The 13373-nt window shown below is 38.0% G+C and overlaps 1 protein-coding gene across 1 annotated transcript; it reads left to right on the forward strand.

Annotated features, from left to right (window-relative positions):
- The first annotated feature begins 875 nt into the window (after positions 1 to 875).
- Positions 876 to 12935, forward strand: lss (lanosterol synthase (2,3-oxidosqualene-lanosterol cyclase)). Its single transcript, XM_072685048.1, has 22 exons — positions 876 to 931; positions 1244 to 1412; positions 2087 to 2225; positions 2342 to 2450; positions 2699 to 2820; positions 4156 to 4252; positions 4381 to 4516; positions 5704 to 5812; positions 5928 to 6046; positions 7260 to 7357; positions 7492 to 7519; positions 7633 to 7689; positions 8128 to 8199; positions 8368 to 8418; positions 8512 to 8661; positions 9530 to 9626; positions 10381 to 10486; positions 10568 to 10633; positions 10780 to 10869; positions 11908 to 12078; positions 12284 to 12362; positions 12454 to 12935. The coding sequence occupies exons 1-22, from the start codon at positions 918 to 920 to the stop codon at positions 12589 to 12591; spliced, it is 2217 nt and encodes a 738-aa protein (XP_072541149.1). The 5' UTR covers positions 876 to 917; the 3' UTR covers positions 12592 to 12935.
- Positions 12936 to 13373: the final 438 nt, after the last annotated feature.

Genomic DNA, 13373 nt, shown 5'->3' on the forward strand with positions numbered 1-13373 from the left:
GGAAGTAGAAGACTTGATTATTCATTATATAGAATTTATATATAATAGCTGAAAAAGTCAACTGATCTTAAATGGTTCAAAGGTGAAGAGTAAATGAATGCAATGTACAAACCCTTTGACTTTATGAAAGTAGTGTTGGAACAGACTGTTACTGCACTGCATCGGTTTGTTACACTTTACAGATTGCTGGATGGCTTTCATAATGCCTAGAAAAAAAACACTGGAACTGATAAACCATTCTTAGACCAACTCTTAGTGTTTACACATTACACTGTGTTAGTCATGCAAATGTTTTAGACTTTTTGAAATTATTTAACTCCAAAAGGCCTGTTGGAATTCATGGTAATCAAGACTGAGCTGCTCTGTTTTTCTAGATATTTGATTAATAGTTGCTCTGTGTTGGATTGAGCCATTTTATTATTATTATTATTATTATTATTATTATTATTATTTAAACTTTTTAAAACATTTTTTTTACATATATATTTTCATCAACTTGGTCTATATATCCTTGATTATTATTTTTATATTTATTTATTTATTTATTTTTACATTTAGTGAGTAAAAATGCTCCCTTTCCATCAACACGTAAAGGTGAGTAGTCCCTATGTACGTAGTAGACGCAGTTTTCTGATGTGAGCTTATTCATGTTGACCACGCCCACTTCCCCGCCCCCTCTTTTTGATTGGCTCTCCGCTCCTCTGGTCATATCTCTCCATGCAGAAGCTCGCTCGGAAGGCATCCCGGAGGGAGCTGGGAAATGTAGTGTTGGGAGACTTTGGCGCCGCTAGTTTATAATAGTCATAAATCTCTGAAAAACTACATCAACCACAACCTCGCATTGGGCAGAGGGGAGGAACATGCTGTTGGACGAAATTTAACCAAAGGTGTAGAGGTTCAATCACAGAAGTGTGAAGATGACAGAAGGCACGTAAGTAGTTACTATCCTTCAGTTCCTTTAATAGGTGTGATTGAAGATTATAAAGTGAGTAAAAAGTTGATGCTTTAGCATTTCAGCAATAATTTGACTTTGTATTAAATTCATTGTGTTTTCAGTGAAGTTCACAGTTTATTCTAAAGTACCCAATATTTTAATGTGTACTTTATCATGACAAATCACATACATTATTTAAATGACAGTACCTGTACTATTACTGCATTAGTGACATTATCTGTTTTATTATTTAGTGTGTTGTACACCTGATCTACTGTATTATCAGTACATTGTGCATGTTTCACCCAGGAGTCTGCGGAGAAGGGGGGGGCCCTATAAAACAGATCCAGCAACAGAGCTGACCCGCTGGAGACTTCGGAATGAGGAGGGCAGGCAAACCTGGAGGTTTCTGGAGGATGAGGACACGGATGAGAAGAAGCAGACCCTACTGGAGGCTCACTCTTTGGGTCTGGACACGGTAATCAGTGACCACTGTAAATGTTCCTAAAAGAAGACAAGACAGAGTTCATTAAATTTACTGTGTAGTTTACTGTGTTATTGTGTAAAATAATGATGGGACAGGATAATAGTTTGTGATGTTGTGATATCAATGAACACAATTATCTTTATGAAAATACTCATAAATGAATAGCACATAAACCAGGTACCAGGTTTTGTTACACTCCACATCAATTACAGTTTGTATGAATAGTAATAATAATAATAATAATAATTCACAGACTGGAGAAGTGAATAACATGGGTTTTCTGGTTACAATGGACTCTGTCAAGGGGTGGGATATGTTAGGCAGCAAGTAAACAGTCAGTCCTTGAAGGTGATGAAGGTGTTTAAAGCAGTAAAAACAGACAAGAATAAGAATCTGAGAGACTTTAAGGGCCAAATTGTGATGGCTAGATAACTGGGTTAGAACATCTTCAAAACAGGTCTTGTGGGGAGTTCCTGCAAGGAGTGGTCCCTGGAAGGACAGGGGCGATCTAGTAGCAGGGTCCTACATGGCTATTGAAATGTTTACACTTTGAAATGGTGTCATTATCATCTAGTTTTATACCATAGAATACCATTCAAATTTAACTTAAAATTAACTTTTTAATTTTTAAATTAGAGATTTAATGTTTGGTCCTGTGCCTTCAGAGTGAGCTTGTACCAGGATCCCCTGCTGCACACACGGCCAGTGAAGCTGCTTTAAAGGGCATGGAGTTTTACAAGCAGCTCCAGGCTGAGGACGGTCACTGGGCTGGAGACTATGGTGGACCGCTTTTCTTGCTTCCAGGTACAAAGTCATACAAAATTATTAAATATCTCAGAGAAATGCACATCATCAGTATCTTCATTGTTTGGAACATCTATCCATGTAAGGGAATGTATATGTTTTGTTGTGTTCGTCAGGTCTCCTCATAACCTGCCACGTGGCAGAGATCTCTCTGCCGGAGGCCTGGAAGAAGGAGATGGTGAGGTATCTGCGCTCTGTGCAGCTGCCAGATGGAGGATGGGGTTTGTAAGTTTGATTCCATTATGTACGGTAGCTTCTAATCTTTCCAGGTCAATAAAATATATGTAAGGTCCAAAAGTATCCAGACACCCCTTCTAATTGGTGAATTCAGGTAGTTTAAGATGCACCCATTGCTGACGCAGGCATTCAACTGTGCCTACATAAACATGCATAATCAGCATCCACTTTGAGAAATGACAAAACTATAATGTGTGCTCTCAAAATGTGCTGCTGATTAATGTTTCCTATTCCAGGCACATTGAAGACAAGTCTACTGTATTTGGCACAGCCCTCAGTTACACTACGCTGAGAATCCTGGGAGTTGGGCCTGATGACCCTGATATGGTGCGAGCAAGAAACAACTTACACAGCAAAGGTCTGTCCTTTACTCATTCACTGCTACTCAAAAGCTTGGAAGCAGTGTTTTTTATTTTGTTGCAGATACGCCTATAAATTTATTCTAATGTACTGTAGTTAAGTAATGTTCATGAATCTGTCAAGAGTTTTTTTTTTGTCCAAAATGATAAACAGAGCTGTATAATTAGTGGTACTGTTAGTGGCTAACAATTAGCAGTATCGGTATCGGCGGCGATACTGGCACTTACACACAGTATCAATATCGGCAATAGAGAGCACCGATACCATGAAGCTTACTGAAGCCCTACTTATTTGAAAACATAGAATATGTTTTGTTTGCATACTTTTTTATGAAACCAAACATTTAAATAACCAGTAATACTAAGCCAGTCATAAATAGTTATTACCAGTAAACAGACATGGTATTTTTTTAGTTCTGAAACCAAAAGTTGAGTTTCAGCAGCTTATTTAAAAGCCACACATTAAAGTTTAGTACTTTTTTACATAGAGACGTGTAGATGAATGTGAAATTGCTGCAGAAGCACTTTTTATTTTGTCATAGTTCTGAAACTTTTCAAATGTTCAGTTACTCAACCAGTGAATGCTGCTTTTTCAAGCTTATTATATCCGATTTGGGATGAGAAATAAAAAAGTACAACCTATAAAAAGTGGAACACTATAAATATCAGGATTGATAGCCATCTATCAAGAAAATTTATTGAGAACTATCTAGAGTTGGTATTGATATCTGGACTCTGTAGCAGAAGATACTTCTAGTATCGGTATAAGAAAGGAAAAAGTGGTATCTGTGCATCTCTACCTATAATGTCCATATTTTAAGTTTCCAAACAGATAATTTGACAATACATGACTTTTTAGGTATATAAGTAATTAAAGTTAAAGGTAAAGGTGCACGTATTTGTCACTGTACACTGTACAGCGAAATGTGTCCTCCGCATTTAACCCATCTGGTAGTGATCACACACTCACACACACACATGTGTTAGGGGCAGTGAGTACACACACACCCAGAGCGGTGGGCAGCCAACTCCAGCGCCCGGGGAGCAGAGAGGGTAAAGGACCTTGCTCAAGGGCCCAACAGTGGCAGCTTGCCGAGCCCTGGTATCGAAACCACAACCCTGTTATCGATAGCCTGGCGCTCTAACCGCTGAGCCACCACTGCCCCTAATTAGGGTGTATTATATATCATATTTCATTTAAGAATGCAATTTTGTAAAGATGATTCTAATCAAGTGCTCAATGAGTGTATATGATGTACAGTGTGCAGTGACTGTTTTTCAAAAGCTAAGATGTAAAAATGCCCTACATGTATAAATCCTGGTTCTTTTCACAGGGGGTGCTATAGGTATACCATCCTGGGGAAAATTCTGGCTGGCCATCCTAAATGTGTACAGCTGGGAAGGAATGAACACCTTGTTTCCAGAGATGTGGTACACACATACACATACACATACACACACACACATTTAAAGATTGTCTATTATTCATCACCCATGATGATAGAGTGGTCACTAGCGTGCATTTTATTAAACACTCTGTTGTACTGAAATTGATCCAGGCTGTTTCCTGCTTGGATGCCGGCACACCCGTCCACACTGTGGTGCCACTGCAGACAAGTTTACCTTCCCATGAGCTACTGCTATGCTGTTAGACTGACCGCCAAAGAGGACCCACTTGTGCTTAGCCTGAGACAGGTGCAATTACACACACTCACCAGTAGAGGGAACCTTATACTAGCCAAAGAATCTGTGCTGGTCCTGTCAGTAATCTGGTCCCTAAAACAGCACGCATGCGCACATGGTCAATTACACTTATCAGTGTAAAGCGTCAATATAGCCAAATCCGATCTGAGCAAAAATTTGAATTGATTACTGAGGCTTGTAATGGGAATGTAGCCTAAGAACAGTTCAACACACGTTGAAAACGAAAGTAAGTCACATTCACATTTGTGCTCTGTGGAGATGTCACAGTTACTCATAATTATTAATTACATATTTCAGGGATTGTACCTTATTGCTCTTGTCAGATTTATACTTTACTCAAATTTTATTTTAATAATGAATACTGAGTATTTATGAATACTATGTATTACATTTCGTCGCTGTCCAATGAAAATCAAATCTCCAAAATGTTGACTTCAGAGGAAAAGGCAACAAATGTTAATAACTTTGAAAGGAAGTCAATGTAAAATAAGAGATTATTCCAAGTCATTTAGAAAAAAATAAAAACGGACAAAATTGGAGATGCATGTTTTTCATTGTACAGCAGCGATTTACAAAATAAAAAAAACGGCCTGGAAATTTCTACCTTTTTCTGTTTGTCTATTAGTTAATTAGTCAAGTTGCAGCAAGTTTGATCTTTTTGATCAAGTTAAACTTCAAATTAAATTCATGTCAGTGTAAAAGGAATTAATGACTGTGCTTCACCCACTGCACCACCCTTTACTGCATCACTCACCATCACTTCACACCTCACATCACATCCCACCACATCACATGTCAGTGCATCACACCCCACAAGACCGCATCACCTGCCACACTCCTTCGCATTATGCTGTACTGTATCACATGCCATTGCATCACATACTACCGCATTACACCCCACAACATCACACTCCACCTCTTCAAACCCCATTGCACTAGATTCTGCTGCACAGAACACGTGTTACAGTTTTGTGGTGTGGAAATGATTTAACCGCTTAAAAAGGCAATCGACCGCCAGTGAGCCGAAAGTGTTATTACAAACAACCCCACCAGTTTGTACAGAGGTCCCTGTAGTTACTGAATAATACACCTTAGTGGTTATAAGCCTCGCTGTGTTAATGGGTTAAAAAAAATTACACCCTGTGTAACAATGTACCACTGACTTTTTTTTTTTATAGGAGCTGTATGTCCAGGACTATGCAACTATTAACTGGCCAGCTCAAAGGAACAATGTAGCAGCCTGTGACATTTACACCCCCCACAGCACCCTGCTCACTGTTGCCTACTGTAAGCATGTTCTTATCTTTACTGTAATCCTTTTTTTATGTTTTTTTTTTTAACTTTATCATAATCTTGCTTTTTCTGTGCTCAGTGAATTGTGTTAAACACTGTATTTTCACAGTGATCATGAACGTATATGAGGCTCACCACAGCACTGCGCTGAGAGAGAGAGCAGTCAAAGAGCTGTACGATCACATTAAAGCAGATGATCGCTTTACGAAGTGCATCAGTATCGGCCCGGTAGGTTATAACTGTAGATACACTTTATGGACAGAAGTATTGGGACACCTGCTCATTTATAGTTACTTCCAAAATCAAGGGTTTATAAAAAGAGTTGATCCTGCTTTTATTGGAGTTAACTGTCTCTACTGTCCGGGGAAGGCTTTCTACTAGATTTTAGAACATTGTTGTGAGGATTTGATTGCATTCAACAACAAAAGCATATTCACTCAGTAAAACACTAATATGAGAATTCATACAAATAACAGTTATACAAAAATTAGTGGTTTTACATCACTGTGTCCGTCATTAAAGAAAATGGAGACATGATTTTCTGTAAAGACCAAGCTTTGATCTTCATACTAGCTCACAAAATATCAACTACTTTCTTTAAAATGAGAAATTCTTGTTACTTTATACTGTGTTTGTGTTTACCTGCTTCTGCTCCAATGTGATCTTTCACTCTTTGAGTTTTTACCAGCACAAACACTCTTATTGTTAAGATAAATGGTTTTAAATCATGTATTTAGGTGCCTAAAGCCTCTGCCCAGTTCTGTATGTAATGATAATTATCCCTTTGGATAAATGACACTCCAAACTAAAATCTAGCCTTAAACATATATAGCTACTTCTCCATTAGGCCTTCCCCATATTCTGCCCCTAATACTTCCCATTTCTGTACTTTTTGAGTTTTGTTTTCGATGCTCTGTAACCATTGTTAACATCTTTGGCTTCCTAAAAAAGCTTTTTAAGTGTCATGTGTAATTCGCTTATAATTATTCAACCACAAGAGCATTAGTAAGGGTCAGGGGTTGGGCACTGGTGTTGGATGATCAGTCTTGGTTCACAGACGTCACTCCCAGCTCATCTCACAAGTATTGAATGGGACTGAATCACTTAGCACCACAATTATTGAATCACTTCAGAGAACACAGTTGTACTACTCTGCAGCCCAATGCTTGGGGGAGGGTGTTGTACTCCTTTGGCATTGGGCATAGTGACCTTAAGCTCATGTGAGACTGCTCTAGTGTCCATTATATTGCTTTGCTTTTCTATTGTGATTATACAAACTGTGTGTTTAGACCTTAAAGTACCTGAATTCCTCATTAGGGCTGTCTTAGTGTGTTTGATGCATATTTTGTGTGTTCTACAAATTGTAGTTTGTTCAGTTGGATAAAGAAACTCTGTTCACACAGCATGAAAGCCTTATTTTCATACATTGATACGTCCTCAGATATCAAAGACCATTAATATGTTGGTGCGCTGGCATGTTGATGGACCCAAATCAGCAGCTTTCCAGGAGCATGTTGCCAGGATCTCAGACTACCTCTGGTGAGTGACCGGCCGGACATTGATCATCTTAAGCTACTTGTGATGATTTTTTAAATGATTTTTAAAAATCTTTTTCTGAAATAATAAAACATGTAAGAAATAATGGAATTTATATTTTTCTATATTTCTCCCAGGTTAGGTCTAGATGGCATGAAAATGCAGGTTGGTTTCTGCTCAGTAACATGAAATTTTCATATAAACAACCATATAGTTCATACAGGTATACTCTATGAGCAGATTCAATTGTGTTTTGCTCTGTGTTTTTTTTTCACAAGGGAACCAACGGATCTCAGCTATGGGACACGGCCTTTGCAGCACAAGCATTTCTTGAGGTATTTAGGACATGACTGACCTTGTGATTATTTTTTATGCTTTTTTTTGTATTTTCTGCTTTAGTAGAGTGGCTTTACTGTACCTATGATTTATCAACATTGAAAACATTGTATCTCCATTTTTATTGTTTTTCACAAAATTTTAATCTGACAGTCATTATTTACATTGTGTCAGCTTTTTAAATGAATAGACCAATAGAAAGGCTCCAAAATGACTAATAAAAATAATACAACTTTTTTATACTGACTTCTGTGGAAAGTTACATGGAGGTTTTTTCTTCTTCTGTAAAATTACCATTTTGGAAAACCAAGTTTTTTGCATGACAGCAACAATATCAACATTAGTGCTGGATCATCCAGTAGTAAACCATGCAATCAGATACATGGCACTATGCTGCAGGCCTTACTGTTTGTGAAACAGTTTGTTTGGTCGTGCAGGCAGGTGCCCAGGACAACCCCAGGTTTACAGAGTGCTTAATAAAGGCCCACCAGTTCTTTAATATAACCCAGGTAAGAACATAAACATAATAAACAAAGCATGATACAGGGTTCATAACCCACCATAGTACAGTAGTGAAATTCACAATACCAGCAATAATAAATCCTGGATCACTGTGTCATGCAATTGTGTTCTTGATGTTTCTGAGAATTTAGAAACTGATCAGGTTTGTATTTCAGATTAAAGAGAACCCTCCAGAGTATGAAAAATATTACAGGCAGATGAACAAGGTACTGTCCATTTACACTACTGTCCAACTATACATATGTAGCTCTAGTGCAACATCTAGTTAATCCTGTATGTGTTTGTTTTGTGTAAATCAGGGAGGTTTTCCTTTCAGCACGCGAGACTGTGGCTGGATCGTGGCTGACTGCACAGCAGAGGGGCTCAAATCAGTGATGTTGCTACAGGAGCGATGCGGCTTCATCACAGATCACATCCCTCCAGAGAGACTCTTTGATGCAGTCAATGTGGTACAGATGTCAAAATAATAAACATTATAATGACAGTAGAATTAATCATCAGCATGTTGTTAATTGTTGTTGTTAAAATGTTGTTAAGTTAATTTAATTAAAATAGTATATATTATATTTGACTGTAAACATCTTAGGATTCTAGATAAATGTAGTAGTAATTTTTAAGATGATATTTGATGTATAAATAGTAAGCGAATTTGGTTGGGCCGAAAAAAGGTCCATATATGATTATAAGAGCCTATTTACAACCCTGTTATATTGCCTTACAGTGAGACCTTCATGTCTCATGCATAAGAACAAAATAATAAGCTCTGCTTTTATTAGTTCCCATAACTAGCCTTCTAGTCTTTTTCACATTTGACCATTTCGAGGTTTCACTAGTGGGCTGGGCGTATGTAAATTTTGGAGGTGTAAATATAATGAGTCAAGACTGTATCAAAGCAGTTTTGGGAGTTTGGATTTGGGTGGTTTTCCAGCCCTGTTGTGGTTATATCGTTTGTTTTTTTTATTTGAAGGAAGACACAACAGTGTTTGAGGTTCACGCTATTCCTCTTCCATGTAAAAAATCTATTAATAATTCTTCAACTGTTCCACATATTTAGTTTAGTTCAGAATTTAGTTCAGAAGTGAATAATAATAATAATGACCGAAAGCTGACTCCTCAATATCACAAATATTTTATAACAGGGGTGTCCTAAAGTTTTTTTTGCATTTTTTTTTGCCCCAACACATGTGATTCAAATTATTAGGAGCTTGTTAATGTGTGTTGGAGCAGAGAAAGCACAAAACTGTGTAGGACAGAGAACTCCTGCTTTAATAGGCAGAGTCCTCTATTGCACTGTTCAACTATCTCTCTCTCTCTTAGCTTCTCAGTATGAGAAATGCTGATGGTGGTTTTGCCACTTATGAGACAAAACGTGGAGGAAAGCTTCTGGAGCTGCTCAATCCCTCAGAGGTGTTTGGTAAGAGGATCTCTTCTGGTCGGCCCCAATTTAATGCATTGTAAAAACACTAAGCTCCCAAGTGCTGCACCTGACACACATACAGTATGTGATCATCAGCAGTTCTGTGATGGTCCATTTACAGTGAGGGACAGAATAGAGAGGGAAAGAATGGGTTATACTAAGTTTAAAACAACAATGCTGGTAGTTCATGAGAGCGTACCGTAATGTCTTAGGGCAGTGGTGTATCAGCAATTAATGCTCCAAGCTATTGATGACAGGGTTGTGGGTTCAACACCCAGGCTTAGCAAGCTGCCACTGTTGGACCCTTCACCCTCTCTGCTCCCCGGGCACCGCAGCAATGGCTGCCCACTGCTCCAGGCACGTGTGCACACAGGCACTGTGTGTGTTTCACTAGTGTGTTCACTGCACGGATGGGTTAAAGGTTATGGGTTAAATTGCATGTCAAAAATAATTACTCATAACCTTTTATGATATTTTACGATTCAATACAGTAACGCTGTTCTGCTGATGCATGGTGTCTGCTCCAACTTCTCAATGTATCAAAGCTGTATTTTGCATTATAAGTCTCATGAGATCATATAGCTCACCCCTCTATGTACCTAATGTATAATAGCTTGTTTGTGCCAATTAACAGACAATTCAGTGCATATGATAGTGCCTTTCTGTGCATTTTTGGGGAATTCATCATTACATTTGCAGGATGTCCTTGATTTTATTTGTCAGCATTTTCTTTCTCTGTGTCCTGAAACAGGGGATATTATGATTGACTACACTTATGTGGAGTGCACTTCAGCTGTGATGCAAGCTCTGCAGCACTTCCACCATGCTTATCCTGAGCACAGAACGCAGGAAATCAGGTACCGTTCAAGCGCTAAGTAACCAAACATGTTAGGAACCTGAAAGTAAAGCATGAGTTAATCTGTTTAATGCCTTCATAGGAGCACACTTCAGCAGGGGCTCGACTACTGCAGAAGGATGCAAAGGGCTGATGGCTCATGGGAAGGGTAGGCCTCAGAAACTAAAATTTAGTTCAGATACTTAACTGCTTTCAAATAGTTGGATTCTGTCATTCATTTCTATACTATTGTCTGTTTTACTAAACACAAGACACTACTTCATGATATTGGTTTTGCATTTGTAACCTTTACAGCTCGTGGGGAGTGTGCTTTACATATGGAGTCTGGTTTGGCCTGGAGGCATTTGCATGTATGAGTCATACCTTTCGGGATGGCTATGATGGGTATGTTATAAAACATCCGAAAATGTGTCTTCACTCTCTATAAAGACAGTCTGCCTTTGCCTTTCAGGATTTCACACTTTTTGTTAATTAAAATGTAAATACCAGGTTTTCCCCAACTACACTGTTTGCTAAATGCTCACTTACGTAAAGCAACATTTAGTAAATTTCTACCTTGAAATAGCAGCTTCAAAATCATGTTGATGCTCCACTTGCTTGTAATAGGGAGAATATTGTCTTTTTCGTTGCTACTCCGAGCACAGTGTGCCAGAAACGACACTATGTAACTTTGGTGAAGTGGGTGGAACAACCTTCGCTAGAACACAGTGTAACCCAGATTATATTTGTGTAAATACCTGTAATTACTCTACCGCCTGATTATTTCTCTTTCAGTGATGGTTCTTTATCTTTTATCTTATCCATAAAAGCACATAAAAAGTGTGTCCTTTAGGGATGGCTCAAAGTGTGAATTACACTTCCTGCCTGTAGCAAGAAATATCAATGAGCAAGAAATATCAATTCTCAATTCTCTCAAAATGCTGCCTTAAACATTTCACTGATTTTTTAAAATTGTGACATTACTCAATCACTGAAATGTGATTGGTGGTCCCCACCAAGTAGTCACAAAGTAGTAGAGTTTTATAAGAAACATTGATGATGTTAAATACTGGTAAATGTGGGGGTAGGAAGTTTTCTTCAGGTACTGTAAGCCTTTTTATGCTATAAATGTATGAAATTATAAATTCCAGATCAAACTCTTCACTTATTACTACTGTAAAACAGTGTCTGAGACATCAGCTAACACATTTGGAACCATGTGAACCATGTTATGTAATAACTTTTTGTGAGGAAGTTTTTAGATGTATTAAATTTTATAGACCACTGGTTCCTTTTACCACTACTGAGAAGAGTTCTTGAGAGTTTCCTAAGACCTTCAGTCTGAACAACTCTGCTGAATGACTTTCTTTACAGTCATGAAAAAATATAATGAGGAATTCACTGAGTCAGTTAAAATGGCCCTAACTCTTTTAATTGTCACAGGCTGGTGTGTGCTGAGGTGAGGCGTGCCTGTGACTTCCTGCTTTCTAAGCAGATGGAGGACGGAGGCTGGGGAGAGGACTTTGAGTCATGTGAACAGCGGTGCTACGTACAGAGCAAAAACTCACAGATCCACAACACCTGCTGGGCTCTTCTGGGCCTGATGGCTGCCAGGTGATCTGTGGCCTGCAGTCAGCAGAAGTCGCCTTGACTTATATGTGCCACTTTTACAGTACAGATAAGCAGATTCAGCTAAGCTATTAAACCAATTAATTTATGGTTCATTGATTTGTAGCAATCACAATAACTCATTAACAGTTTGAAGGAAGCATGAGAAACATTGTCTTTTATATCTTTTTGATGGTTCTTTTTACTGTAGGTATCCCGACCTGGACGTGATTGAGCGTGGAATACAGGTTTTGATTGACAAGCAACTTCCTAATGGAGACTGGCCACAAGTGAGTTTTCTTTTCTGGGACTCTTGATGTTTTTCCATCTGCAGTTCACTGGAATGGAAAATGTCAAACTGATTTCTCTCCACCTTTGCAGGAGAACATCTCTGGTGTTTTTAACAAGAGCTGTGCCATCAGCTACACGTCCTACAGAAATGTGTTTCCTATTTGGACCCTGGGCCGATTCTCACGCCTCTACCCCTCCAGCCCTCTTGCTGGGAAGGTGAAACTGTGAGATGTTGAGAGATCTCCTCATCTGTGAGGACTTTGGACTGGTGTCCAACCACCTGCCTTACGCTTTACTACATGATGTGAATTTCACAGTCATACACACTGCTGATCTGCTGCTTTGTGAAATTTAGATTTACCTGTCTAATTTCTTCTTTAAAGATGTTCTACTTATCTGTCACTTAAGTGTAAATTTGAATGTTAATTAATAAAATTGTGTATATAGAGAGTTTTGATATCCATCTCAGTCTACAGTTACTGACTTCTTCTCTGCTTGAAAACCTATGTCATATAGGGTGGAACCGAATTCCTAAGAAACATCAAATTGATGATCTTTATATATACACTGCAGAACAAATGTTATATATCTTAGCAAGTGAAATCCTTCATAAATAATATAAATATATAATAAAAAACCAATTATAGAGATTTATCAATTATAAGATTATATTAACTTATTTTTACTCTGCTTTTTTAAGCATCTTATTCTATTGGTAGATTTTGCTTAATTCAAGAATTTTGAGAAATTCTTGAAATGACACTGATCAAATAAAAATAAGTTGAATAATTTTATAATTGAATTGTATAATATTCATACAACAATGTAAAATGCGACATATCAGATATTTAGACTTTTAGGATTTCACTTGCTAAGATACACTTAGAAAAAGTATTGCGACACCTGCTAGTTCATTGTTCCGAATTTCAAATTTGAGGGAAAAAAAATTCAGTTTGGTTGGAGCTACTGTCTCTAGTTTCCAGGGACTGCATTCAGCGACAAGAGTGAAG

This window comes from Salminus brasiliensis, chromosome 8 (genome assembly GCF_030463535.1).
Source record: "Salminus brasiliensis chromosome 8, fSalBra1.hap2, whole genome shotgun sequence".
Classification (NCBI taxonomy): domain Eukaryota; kingdom Metazoa; phylum Chordata; class Actinopteri; order Characiformes; family Bryconidae; genus Salminus; species Salminus brasiliensis.